The sequence below is a fragment of the Populus nigra genome, chromosome 19, assembly GCF_951802175.1.
Source record: "Populus nigra chromosome 19, ddPopNigr1.1, whole genome shotgun sequence".
Lineage (NCBI taxonomy): Eukaryota > Viridiplantae > Streptophyta > Magnoliopsida > Malpighiales > Salicaceae > Populus > Populus nigra.
The window spans coordinates 7,137,072-7,150,704 of record NC_084870.1 but is presented as its reverse complement, the minus strand read 5'-3'; the positions used below and the strand labels follow the sequence as shown (position 1 = coordinate 7,150,704).

At 29.8% G+C, this 13,633-nt stretch overlaps 2 protein-coding genes across 2 annotated transcripts; both read left to right on the top strand.

Annotated features, from left to right (window-relative positions):
* Positions 1-3,817: 3,817 nt before the first annotated feature.
* LOC133679704 (probable mannitol dehydrogenase) lies at positions 3,818-6,058 on the top strand. Its single transcript, XM_062102376.1, has 4 exons — positions 3,818-3,988; positions 5,307-5,344; positions 5,458-5,615; positions 5,728-6,058. Exons 1-4 carry the CDS (start codon positions 3,853-3,855, stop codon positions 5,924-5,926), a joined length of 531 nt encoding a protein of 176 aa, XP_061958360.1. The 5' UTR covers positions 3,818-3,852; the 3' UTR covers positions 5,927-6,058.
* A 3,933-nt stretch (positions 6,059-9,991) lies between these two features.
* Positions 9,992-11,996, top strand: LOC133679703 (probable mannitol dehydrogenase). Its single transcript, XM_062102375.1, has 5 exons — positions 9,992-10,143; positions 10,474-10,587; positions 10,778-11,291; positions 11,386-11,539; positions 11,635-11,996. Exons 1-5 carry the CDS (start codon positions 10,043-10,045, stop codon positions 11,832-11,834), a joined length of 1,083 nt encoding a protein of 360 aa, XP_061958359.1. The 5' UTR covers positions 9,992-10,042; the 3' UTR covers positions 11,835-11,996.
* The last annotated feature ends 1,637 nt before the right edge of the window (positions 11,997-13,633 follow it).

The window sequence follows — 13,633 nt, the reverse complement described above, 5'->3', positions numbered from 1 at the left end:
GAAAATGATCCGTCGGTGAATTTTTCATCGGTAATTTTTTTTTTCTGTTGATAAAAAAAATTACCTGCTTCATTTCGTCGGTATATCACTCGGTAATAATATTTTTTTATTACCAACGGATTATTTAAAAATATTTAAAAAAATCATTTTATAAAATTATAAAATAATTAAATTAACATAAATCAACATTGTATAATATATACTCAAAAAGCTTGGAAAAAAGAATAAAAAAATCAACTCAAACAAATTTGCAACAAATAAATAAAATGAAAAAATAAATTCAACTAAAAAAATTCATATGAAAAAAATAAAGTTGCAATTGCTAAAAATTTAAAAATCCTATAAATAAATCAACTAAAAATTGATCTTATATGAAAAAAAATCTCACAACAACATTTATACAATTATTAAGAACAAAACAATTAAAAATAAAATAAAAAACAAATATAGTGAAAAAAAATCATGAAAGAAGAAGAAAAAAGAAAAATCTTACCTTAATGTTGTTGTAAGTGAAGCATATTAATTAAAAAAAATAAGAGGATAAAAGAAGAAAGAAGAAGAAGACATACCCGAGTATGGAGGAAAAGATAAGGAGATGAGGAGAGAAAAGAAGAGAAAGAAATAGATATTTTTTTTACATATAGTGAAGAAGAAGAAGAAGAAGAAGAAGTAGAAGTAGAAGTAGAATAAGAAGAATAATAAGAAATAAGTTTTTCTCTTGTGAAATAAAGAGATTCGGGCTTTTATTGGAGCGCGTTAGCGACGGATTTACTGACGGATAATTGAATATTAATATTTTTTAATTATTTCATCGGTGATATTTAATTTAAATTTTTACTTTTGTAAATTTTTTTCAAAAACTGCCAACAATTACTGATAATTTTTCAATCCGTCGGTGATTCCGTCTGTAATATTTAAATGAAAATTTTAAATTAATTGAATTTTTTCAGAAAACCACCAAATAACACAGATGAATTTTCAATATGTCGGTGATTTTGTACGTAAAGAACAACAATTAACAGTGCAATTGGAAAGTGAACAATTCTAGAGCTCTCTGAAATATACCGACGGAAAATTTCATCGGTGATTCCCTTTGTAATTGACATGATTAACAGTCTTCAAAGTTTACCAACGAGTTTACCAACGAATTTACCGACGGAATTTATTCCGTTGGTAAAAATGACTTGTCGTCATTTTTTTGCTTTGTTTTAATTTTTTTCCCATTGTAATATCCTCAAGGGAATATTTCCATCGGTAAAATTTCTCGGAAATTTACCAACGAAAATATTTTCTCGGTATCTTCGTTTGTATTTACCGATTTTCTGGTAATGTCAATCCACAAAACTCGTGATATGGACCATGAGATTGAGATAATCTCATAGAAAGAAAGTAAAAAAAACATATGAATCTCAATTTTCAACCAACCTAGTTTTCAATGATGAAATAAAAATAAATAATAAATAACAAAAAAACAATCCAAGTCAACTCAAACTAACATATTAAACCCATGACCTAGGTCATGAATCAGGATAACTTCATAAAAAGCAAATAAAAAAGTCATGAAGCTCCATTCCCAATAGATCTAATGTTGAAGGTTGAAATTAAGAGGTGAAAAAAAATAAATCCTTAAGACCGGGATAACTCTATAAAAAGCAAATTGAAAAAAAAAATGCATAGCTAAATTTCTAAATAACTTAATATTGATGGATGAAATTGAAAAAAAAAAGATTTGAGTTGTTGAATGGTGATTTTTTAAAAAATATATTCAATTAATAAAAAACTTAAAAAATAAATCTAGTCAACTTTGATCAAGTTACTAAACCCACAACCTGGATCATGAGATGAAGATAACCTTACAGAAAAAAATTAAAAAAAAATATTATAAAACCCAATTAAAAAAAGACTCAATTAAGAAAGGATAAAAAAATTAAACAAAATCAACCCAAGTTAACTTATCCAACCCGCAACATGTGGTATGAAATCAAGATAACCCCATAAAAAACAGATAAAAAATAAAATTCAATTTTCAACTAACTTAATATTAAAAGATAAAATAAAATTAAAAATTAAAAAAAAAGCAAAAAAAATTCCTATAACTCTATTTGTTTTTGTGTTTCAAATGCGTTTTTGAAAAAATTTGAAATTTTTTTATTTTTCTCTTTGCTTCAAATTAATATTTTTTTGGTGTTTTTAGATTATTTTGATGCGCTGATATCAAAAATAATTTTAAAAAATAAAAAAAATATTATTTTAATACATTTTCAAGTAAAAAACACTATAAAAAGCAATCATAACCACTCTTTCAAACATAAACCAAACATTTTAAAAATATTTTTTTACTACACATAAAATTCAACCATAATTTATACCAAATAGATATCAAAATCCAACTAACTACAATTAACTATATTTTTTAAAATTTATTTTTTTCAAAAAAAAAAAACTACCTAAACAACAAGCACACTCCTATTTTTATATGCACATGCTTTTACTCGGTACAGTGGAAAACTGATAGATTTCAACAAAGAGAGCAGCCCCGTTATATACACATCACCATGTCACCCTACAAGAGACACGCTGACATAAATGGAGGGACATCCATATTTTATTTATTTATTAATTTGGGAAATCTATTCAAATAAAATTAAGCATCATCTAAGGAAATCATAAAAGTTTATGCATTAAAAATCACATTAACTTTTCCAATATATTATTTTATTGGAGGAAAACAAGTGTTTGGAAGCCGGAAATTCACGTTTTTTTTTTCTCACTTGTTAATTCAACGCAAGGAAATAGAGTTGAGAGTAAGCGACAGTATACCTGAGATAGCTTTATGGAAAATTTCTCAGCCGAGAAGTCAAGGTAATTGTTATTATTATTTTTAAATCTGATTTGTGATCGATTTAGTATAAAAATCAAGTTATGAGTCAGAACCAGATCAATCCAAAAACAAATTTATATTATATTTATTATATTATATTCACTTAATTAACAATAAAAACATATAGTTTATAGCAACATCCTTTAAAAAATAATATTATGACAAGATTACAAAGCAATGTTTTTTACTTGGTGTGTATATAATGCATATTATAATTAATTTTAATTAATTTCCTACCATGCAAAACACCAACATCCTCTTTGCTCGATATCAAAATTTCTACTCTTTTTCCATCCCTTACTCTCCCCCCCATTATTATTAACCTCAATTTTTATTTATTTTTTTATTACTGCTAATCTTAATCATTATAATTCTTCTTTCTTTCTATCCATCCACTCGTTCATCTGTATTATACGCAGTTGATGATACATTTTTACTTGTCAATTAGGCATCTACAATCACATCAGTTTTATCACATCATGAAAGATAAGGTGCTTAGCTCACCCAGTATGTCATCCCTGCCAATACGCAATGGCAGACCACCCGCCATTATAAACAGGTGCACCATGCACGGTCTCTCGGCAGTACCAAATAAAGAAAAAAGAGGGGGGAAATGGCAGAAAAATCTTACGAGGAAGAACATCCTACCAAGGCTTTTGGATGGGCAGCCAGAGACCAATCCGGGGTCCTCTCTCCTTTCAAATTCTCCAGGAGGTTATCCCCTCTCCTCCATCTTGTCGCTGCTTTATTTAATTATGGGATTTTCTTTTCTTTTCGTCTAGCTCGGTTTACTTCGATCCATTTTCTTCTTGTTTTTCTAAACACCAACAAGCATTCAGCGCCGCTGCAAGATGGGCTACATCAGATATATGGCAGTCTTTTATTTTTAATATGTGAAATAAGTTTATTGAATCACGTGTTACATTTTTAGTGTATAGCCCCTTGAGATTTTACGGTCTTCACAAACCGGTATGCATGTGGGTGTGGTTGGGCTCGGTGGGCTAGGTCATGTAGCTGTAAAGTTTGCAAAAGCTATGGGGGCCAAGGTGACAGTTATTAGCACCTCACCCAACAAGAAACAAGAAGCCCTCGAGCATCTTGGTGCCCATAGGCAGAGGGATGTACAAGGCTGAGGAGGGCTGTAGCCCTGGTAAAAAAATAAATCCTGACCTTCAGTATCTAAAACTCTAATTTAAACACAAATGCAGTAATTAAATGCAGCAATTAATAAGTTCTGAAAAAAATTGTTGTAGTGCTCTGATGGATCTCAATTAAATTTTACTTAATGTATTCTCATTAAAAAAAAAAACCCCAATTTGGCATTGGTAATCCCATCTAATATTATTTAAAATTGCAAAATGATTCTTAGCAAACAATCAAAATGCATAACTCAGTAAAAACCTAGTTGAAATATTGAATTTTTTTATTAAATTTTTATTTAAATAATCTATCTTTTATCCAACAAATTGATAAGAATATCTTCATGAAAAATAATTAAATTATATTTTTTTCTTTGTCTTTAATATTTTAAAAAATATAAAATTATTTTGGATTTCACATACATAGACTAAAAGATTTAGTTGATATATATTATAGTATTAAAAGCAAGATGTTATTAAATATATTAATCTTGGTTCGGTTAAAATTTAAAAAACTAACCAGTTTTCTCATGACATTCATTAACTAAATCTTGTTAAAATATTTATTAAAATTTAATTATTTTATACTGTAATTTATAAGCTTTTACAATAAATTCTCTTATAAAATAGGAAAGATAAATATTAATCGGGAAACTCGTTGTACTTGGTTCTTCTTTAAAACCTAAGGACAACTTTAAATCATTTAAAGTTGATGCTATTTGCTAGCTTGCTAAGAAATTTTATATTTCAATTAACATGAGATGTATTATTTGAGATCTCGGATATAACATTATTAAATTGATGTGATTCATTATAAGAACTTTTAAAATATGTCTACCATTTCTGAATTATATCAAGGATTAATTAAAATAAATAAATCACGGCAGTACTATTATTTGATTGACAAGTTGATTTATCTTATTTTGACTTTGTTTATTTTCATTGCCACCATAAAGCGAGTATTTTCAGCAATAAAACATGTTAAAACTGTGTTTTCGCAATAAAATAAAAGATGAGTTTTTTGCATATTTTATGATGATTTACATGGAATGAGAGCTTGCTGAAGATATTAATTCAGATTTGACCAGGGTGCAACTTCGATAGTATAATTTATTTTTATTTTTTTAATTTTATATACTTTAAATTTAAATTTAAATTTAAATTTTATTATTAACTTAAAAAATTTATATATATAAGTTAATAATTGATCTTGAAAAATAATTTATATATATCTGCTTAACCGTCTAAGATAGAAAAAATTCTTGGCTCCGTCCTTGTTGGTGCCGACTCATTTTTGGTTAGCCGTGATCAGGATCAGATGCAGGTATATAAACATGATTCAGAGCACCTTCCTTGCATTTGTAAACTAATTAAACATTAAATCAAATCTTTTATCCTGTATGTTTGTTTTGTGATCTAATATTGCTTGTTATTCAGGCTGCAATGGGCACAATGGATGGTGTAATTGACACGGTGTCGGCCATGCATCCTATCTTGCCTTTGATTAGTCTATTGAAGACTCAAGGAAAGCTGCTTTTGGTTGGTGCGCCTGCGAAACCACTTGAGCTACCAGTGTTTCCTTTGATCGTGGGCATGTATAAATGCATATATCACAGTATGTGTTCTAAATTTAACGCAGCATTGATCTTCTCCTGGGTAATCAAACAGATAAATATTAGTATAACTACCATGTTATTGGCCTAACAGGAAGAAAAATAGTGGTGGGAGTGCTGGTGGAGGAATGCAGGAAACACAAGAGATGATTGATTTTGCTGCCAAGAACAACATAACAGCAGATATCGAGTTGATTTCAATGGATTATGTGAACACTGCCATGGAGCGGCTATTGAAAACTGATGTTAGGTATCGATTTGTCATTGATATTGGCAACACAATGAAAAATTGAATTATCTCCCCCATAAATATTGCAAGAATAAAATGCATGTAATATGAGAATTCATGAGCTTGAATCATCTTCAGTTTTTGGTACTCTTTAAGCACCTCTTAATTTATATAAACAGATCAATGTAGAGTACAACTTGTAACAGTTTTTAAAACTTCTGTTGTTGTGGTTGTCATCGACTGACCCAACTCAATTTAAAATAAGAAAATTGCAATGCAATATTAAGAAGAAAAAAAACTACAAGTGCCCACCCTAAATATTGTGGACCAAGAGTGAATTTATTACAATAATGTAGGGATTTTTCATGCGTACCAGAATTATTAACCCTCGCATGGAGGGTAGAATAATCCTTTTCTGACGGTCGTAAAGTTATTTATGAATTGCACAAGGGTAATAAGGTTTTTTTTTTTTAGTTTAACGTGGGTGTCTGAGCTAGCTTGCGCGCACCTCGACTAATCTTACGGGCCCTGAAGTTAACGATTATGTAAGCCTCCAATGATCATCAAATAAGTAATCATAGGGCTCAAACCTGAAATCACAGAGGAAACAAATCTTTTAATCCTAAACTCTTACAAGATTTTTACATTTATTTATTATAGTAAAATTACTTGATCACCTGTAAAAGTTGGATTTAGAGGCTTCATCGTTTTAGATTTTTTATAGCTTTGATGTATGGATCTTTATATATTTTTTTTATATTGAGTTTTTGTAATAATAATATTATTTGACGAGTTGTTTGATATTTGATCTAGCATAGATATTTTTTTAAAAAAATGACTTGCACACATGCCATCGTGTTAAATGTCATTAATCCTTTTAGGCTATGCGTGAGACCAGGGGCGAAGCAAGAAAAAAAAATTGAGGAGAGCCAAATTAAAAGAATCATTTTAAAAAGATTTGTTTTATTGAAATATGTATTAAATGAGGGCCAAGGGAGTGGCCGGGAAAATTTTCCTTGCAGGGGCCAGGATTCCTGCCAACCCCCACGCCTCTGCCACTACGTGAGACGTTGTGAGGTGGTGTTATAGTGGCTTCTAGAGTGACATTAGATTAGTCTTTGCTTTCTCTTTGTCCAGGTGTGATGTGTGTTTCAAATGGACATCCAATTTAGTGTATGTAACTCTTTTTTTCCTTATCCTTTTCCTCTCACCTTGATTTTTGTGTTGACCTTGCAAAAAATAAAAGCAGCCTTTTTCTTTGTTATTTCTTTTTTATTATTATTATTTGTTTTATTTGAGATGATTTATAAAATTGAATTTTTTTTCAATTTCATCCCCTTCAATATTTTTTATCTTTCAGATTTGGTTCTTATTCTTTTAATTGATATTTGTTTTATTTGGGATTATTTTTTAAAGTTTATTTTTTTATGATTTCATCCTTTTAAGGTTTTTTTCTTCCAATTTGATCCTCATTATTTTATTTGCTATGTTTTTTTTCCTTGAAAATTTTTTCTAGATTGATCCCTTTTTTTACGATTTCATGCTGCAGCATTTAATTTGTTGATAATTGAACTTCTTCACTGAGCACGAGTCTAGGATTTCAGGGGTTGTGAATTGAGAAGATTAACTCAGGTTTATAAATTTTGCTTTTTTTGTAAGGTCGTGTTTTTTCAATTTCACCCCTTAATATTTATTAAATTAAATATTGGACCCCATTACTTTTTTCTATAGATTTTTTCATTAATTTGGATAATAACCCGAGTTATTTCAGGTCTTTTTATTTATCGTTTTTTGTTTAATTTATCTTTTTTTATAAATTTATTTTTAAATCAAATCAAATATAAGCATGAGATATTTATCTTATGATATTTTGATTAGTTTGTTTTCTAATTCATTACTCTAACCACACCGTGTAGCCTCTCTTGTTATTGATATAAAGCTTTTCATAATAACATTTGAATGATTTTGATAAGTTATTTCTGATAGTTGAGCAGTTGTTATAGTGAGATGATACATCGATGATAAGCTTTTTTTTTCACTTCTTGAGTATAATTAATTATTGTCTTTTTTTTATTCATATTATTTACAATATTTTAATTTTTAAAATTATATTATTAAATTAAACATGTTTATTAAATCTTGTTAAGTTAATAATCAAGTATCATGTTTTTCTTACTCGTTAAAAAAACGTCGGTATCACCTTTTTTTTTTGTTTGTCATGTTAAGAAAAGTTTCCTATCAAATATGTACTATATCATGTTTATCTTTTTGGAACACCTCCGATGGTAGCAAAAGCCATTCGTAGTAACCAAATTATTAAAATGATATTTTGAAGAGTATATGTATGGTTGATTTTTTTCTTATATGAACTCCAATATATATAAAAAAATATTATTATAATAACTTATTTATATTTTATTATATTTATTATTAATACAACAACTTCCTTGCAACTAATTTAATTAATTTTTATATAATAGAATCAAGTTATTAATTATGATTAAAAAAAACCACGTCAACAACATTACAAAAGTTTCTTCCCTCTCCTTTTCATCACTACAAGGAGAAATCTTGGAAAATCACAGCCCACCTTTAATAATCCCTCTCCTTTTCATTATCCCACTAATGGTCAACAGTTCTATTTAATTATTTTAAATTAAGGCGATGAAGAGCAGAGAGTTGAAGAAGAAAAATAAAAGATTGAATTATTTTAAAGGCGATGAAGCAATGCAGCAATGTTCATATCTAACTGTGAAACAAGTAAAGCTGTACAAAACCTAATAAATTGAAAACCACAAAAGACTTTGAGAAGAGAAGATGAGAATAAAAAACGAGAGGTAATGAGAAATAAAAGAAGTAGAAATACCATGATATGATTTATTAGTGAAATTAAATGAATATTTGTGCTTTGTATAAACATGAATTTGAATATGTATTATGAAACGAGATTTAATAATTTAATATTTTAAAAAGTATCCTTAATTTGTTTTTAAAGTATTGTTGTAAATTTTTTATGGGGTGTCATCTTTGCTTTGGTATAATAGAGTTTTGTTCTTTGTAAATTTCAAGTATAGATAAATGAAGCTTTAGAGCTTCTGATAAAAAATTTCTTTAGTTGAAATGATTACTTTTTAAAAATAATTTATATTTTTTAAATTTTTTTTTTCTAGATTGAAACTCTTTATTTATGAAGGATTCTAAAATATCTTGAATATTTAATGTGTCAATGTTTTATGTTTTATTGATAAAAGAATATATAAAAACTTATTTATTTTTTATATTGTTTATTTTAATTATAAAAATAAAATAAAAATAACTATCATGAAATTTGAGGGATAGAAAATTTTTTATTTCTACCGTTACACACTGGGTCCAGATTACTACAAACATTTCTGAACAAAATTAAATCATTACAAAACCAATCCCTCGATCAAGTACTAAAAAAGGTTGGAATTGATCTCTTGCAACTTCGATCCATTTGAAAGTGAGCTCATTTATCATGTTTTTTTAATTAAAGGACTTCTACATATGATATGTTATTTTATAAATATTAACATATTTTTTCACATTTTTCAATTAAAAAACATAATATAATGAAACATATCATTAACTGTGGTACATTTTACATTATTTTAAAAATTAATTTAGAGTTTTTAAGTTAATGTGTCTCAAGCAATTGTTGACACATCACCATGCCATATCACACGACAAGAGATGTGTTGACACAAATGGAGGGACATCCATATTTTATTTGTTTTTTAATTTGGAAATCTAGTCAAATAAAATTTAAGCATCATCTAAGGAAATCATAAAAGTTCATGCATTAAAAATCACATTAAATTTTTCAATATATTATTCTAAACCATTGGTTTGGAAGCCGGAAATTCACATGTTTCTTTTTTTTCACTTGTTAATTCAACGCAAGGAAATAGAGTTGAGAGTAAGCGACAGCATACTTGAGCAGGCTTTAGGGGAAATTTCTCAGCCGAGAAGTCAAGGTAAGTATTATTATTACATGGACAGATGGCTTTTCTCTCAAGGTAATTGATTAGCTCACGGGTGAGCGACTAAAGGTGCTTAGCTCACCCAGTATGTCATCGCTGCCCATTATACGCATTATAAATTGGTGCACCACGCACTCTCTCTCGGCAGGACCAAATAAAGCAAAAAGAGGGGGAAAATGGCAGAAAAATCTTACGAGGAAGAACATCCTACCAAGGCTTTTGGATGGGCAGCCAGAGACCAATCCGGGGTCCTCTCCCCTTTCAAATTCTCCAGGAGGTTATTCCCTCTCCTCCATCTTGTCGCTGCTTTATTTAATTATGGGATTTTATTTTTCTTTTCGTCTAGCTCGGTTTGCTTGGATCCATTTTCTTCTTGTTTTTCTAAACACCAACAAGCATTCAGCGCTGCTGCAAGATGGGCTACATCAGATATATGGCAGTCTATTATTTTTAATATGTGAAACAAGTTTATTGAATCACATGTTTATAGCTTTATATTTTTAGTAATATTATGGTTGGTGAATGGCGATCTGATTGATTTTCTACCTATGAATATCTCATTTTCACTTGCGGTTTATGCTAAGCAAGAAACACCTTCTTGCAACAGGTCTACAGGAGAGAAGGATGTGCGATTCAAGGTGCTGTTTTGTGGAATATGTCACTCAGACCTTCATATGGCCAAGAATGAGTGGGGTAGTTCCATGTACCCTCTAGTTCCCGGGTATGTACACACAGTAAGAAAAATCTATGACCGTATATATAGTTAATATAGTTATTTCTCATTTTTTTTGCACATAAACATTATGAATGGCAATTGGCAGTCCAAGGAAAATGTTTAGAGGAACTTTGACTGGACTAAATTCATCCATGCATTGAATCTGAGGGTTAATTAAATTAAATTGGCACTGCAGGCATGAGATTGTTGGGGAAGTGACAGAGGTAGGAAGCAAAGTTGAGAAGTTCAAAGTAGGAGACAAAGTGGGGGTGGGGTGCATGGTTGGATCATGCCACTCTTGCGATAGTTGCAACAACGATCTCGAGAATTATTGCCCAAAAATGATACTCACCTACAGTACCAAATACCACGATGGAACCACCACGTACGGAGGCTACTCAGACAGCATGGTCACGGATGAGCACTTCGTAGTTCGTATTCCAGACAACCTACCTCTAGATGCCGCTGCACCTCTCCTATGTGCTGGGATTACAGTTTACAGCCCCTTGAGGTTTTTTAATCTTGACAAACCGGGTATGCATGTGGGCGTGGTTGGGCTTGGCGGGCTAGGTCATGTAGCTGTAAAGTTTGCAAAGGCCATGGGGGTCAAGGTTACAGTTATTAGCACCTCTCCCAAGAAGAAACAAGAAGCCCTTGAGCATCTTGGTGCTGACTCGTTTCTAGTTAGTCGTGACCAGGATGAGATGCAGGTATATAAACATGGTTCAGAGCACATTCCTTGTATACATCTGTAAAAACTAATTAAACGACATCAAACATGATATGATATTGTTTGTTATTCAGGCTGCAATGGGCACAATGGATGGTGTAATTGACACGGTGTCGGCCATGCATCCTATCTTGCCTCTGATTAGTCTATTGAAGACTCAAGGAAAGCTGGTCTTGGTTGGTGCGCCTGAAAAGCCACTTGAGCTACCAGTGTTTCCTCTGATCATGGGTGTGTATATATGCATGCATCTCAGTATGTGTTCTAAATTTATTTTGGTATATATTGAGCTGACAGCGACGAATTCCATGTTATTGGCTTGGCAGGAAGAAAAATAGTGGGTGGGAGTTGCATCGGAGGAATGAAGGAAACGCAAGAGATGATTGATTTTGCTGCCAAGAACAACATCACGGCAGACATAGAGGTTATCTCGATGGATTATGTGAACACAGCCATGGAGCGGCTTTTGAAAACAGATGTCAGATACCGATTTGTTATCGATATCGGCAACACAATGAAGATTTGAATTCTCTACTCATAAACACTGTACGAATAAAACGCATGTAATGTCAGATTCGTGAGTTTGAAAAATCTGGAGTTTTCGGTGCCGCCTCTATGCGCATAATTTAATCATGGTTTGAAAATTGAAGCAATGATGTGACGTTATTTAGTACCTCTATTTTTGTTATATTTCTGTTCAAGTATTTCAGCTTTTACTTATTTTGTTTGAGCACCTCACTTTGTTATTATTTATCAGAAGAGCATCACTTTATATGAATCGATCAATGGAGTACATTTCGGCTAACCCAGCCCAATTTAAGATAAGAAAACTGCAATGTTTTTCTTTTCAAGCGCCTGTACTTCAACCTTACCCGTTTCAGATTTATTTTTACATGCACATGTTTTTACTCAGTACATTGGAAAACTATTAGATTTCAACAAAGAGAGCAACCCTGTTATTTGCAGACATGACCTTATTCTTTGGACAAATTATCAGTAAGTCCCGTTTTAACAAATATAGGTCGTATTAATCTTGATCTTTTCAACCCCACACATTAATTTATTTTCCTTTATCATAATTACTTAAACCCTTATTGTCAATTTAATCATGATCTTTTCAATCCCACACATTGAATAAAATTAATTTATTTCCATCTTTTCTCTCTCTAAAAAAAAAAAAATACTTTCCTCCTTTAATTATAATTTGACGTGAGAGAGAACTACTTCTCTCTTAATATTTTATGTGTTTGGTGTTGTTGATTTCATTGTACAGCCAGCGCTTGGATGAGTTTAGAATAAAGGACGTCAAACATGGAGGAAGAAAGAACTCTTATAATTAAGAATATTAAGGTGTTGAATTGTTAAATTAATTAGGTCACTATCTATCCCATAATTCAAAATAGATAAAACACATCATGTGTGTTGAAGAGAGACATGGCAGGTTTGTTTTTACGTTGAAAAATACTTTTAATAAAAATATTTTTTTATTTCTTTTTAAATTATTATTTTTTAATATTTTTAGATCATTTACTGTGATGATATCAAAAATAATTTTTAAAAAATAAAAAAATATATAATTTTAATATAATTTTTTGATAAAAAACATTTTAAAAATGATGCCAGTATACTTCTAAAAAAGACTCATTCAACTGCTTTCTTTCTCTCTATTATAATTAAGAATATTAAGGTGTTGAATTGTTAAATTAATTAGGTCACTATCTGTCCCATAATTCAAAATCAGATCATGCGTGTGGAAGGGGGACATGGATAACGACTGCCTTCTTATTTCTCACTATTTTTTATGCATTGAATGCTGACAAAAACACTAATTAGAAGTTTTTAATCACCATGTTACCTTTCAATATTGCCGGGTCGACAACAGGGCTACAAAGATATAGTACGTAGTCTTTAAAAAAACAGATAAATGATCATTTAAAAATTAGTTTTCAACTTTGATCTTATTAAATTAATCCCATTAATTTTAAATCAATTTTTTGTGTTAACTTTCCTTGTCAACACAAATTACGTTGAGTGTTTGACATGGGAACTAGTGTGTTAGGTAACGATTTATACGGAGGGTTTACTTTTTATTTTTATAAAATATAATATTTTTAATATTCATCGTATTAATTATAATAAAAATAATATTATTAATAACACAAATAATATTATTTTTTATATGAATATTTAGAATTATAATAAAAATGATAATATTTATCACAAAAATAATTATATTAAGAATTCCAAGGATAATTATAACACAAATAATAATATTTTTTATATAAACACTTTGAGTTATAAAAGAAATAATAATATTTATAACAC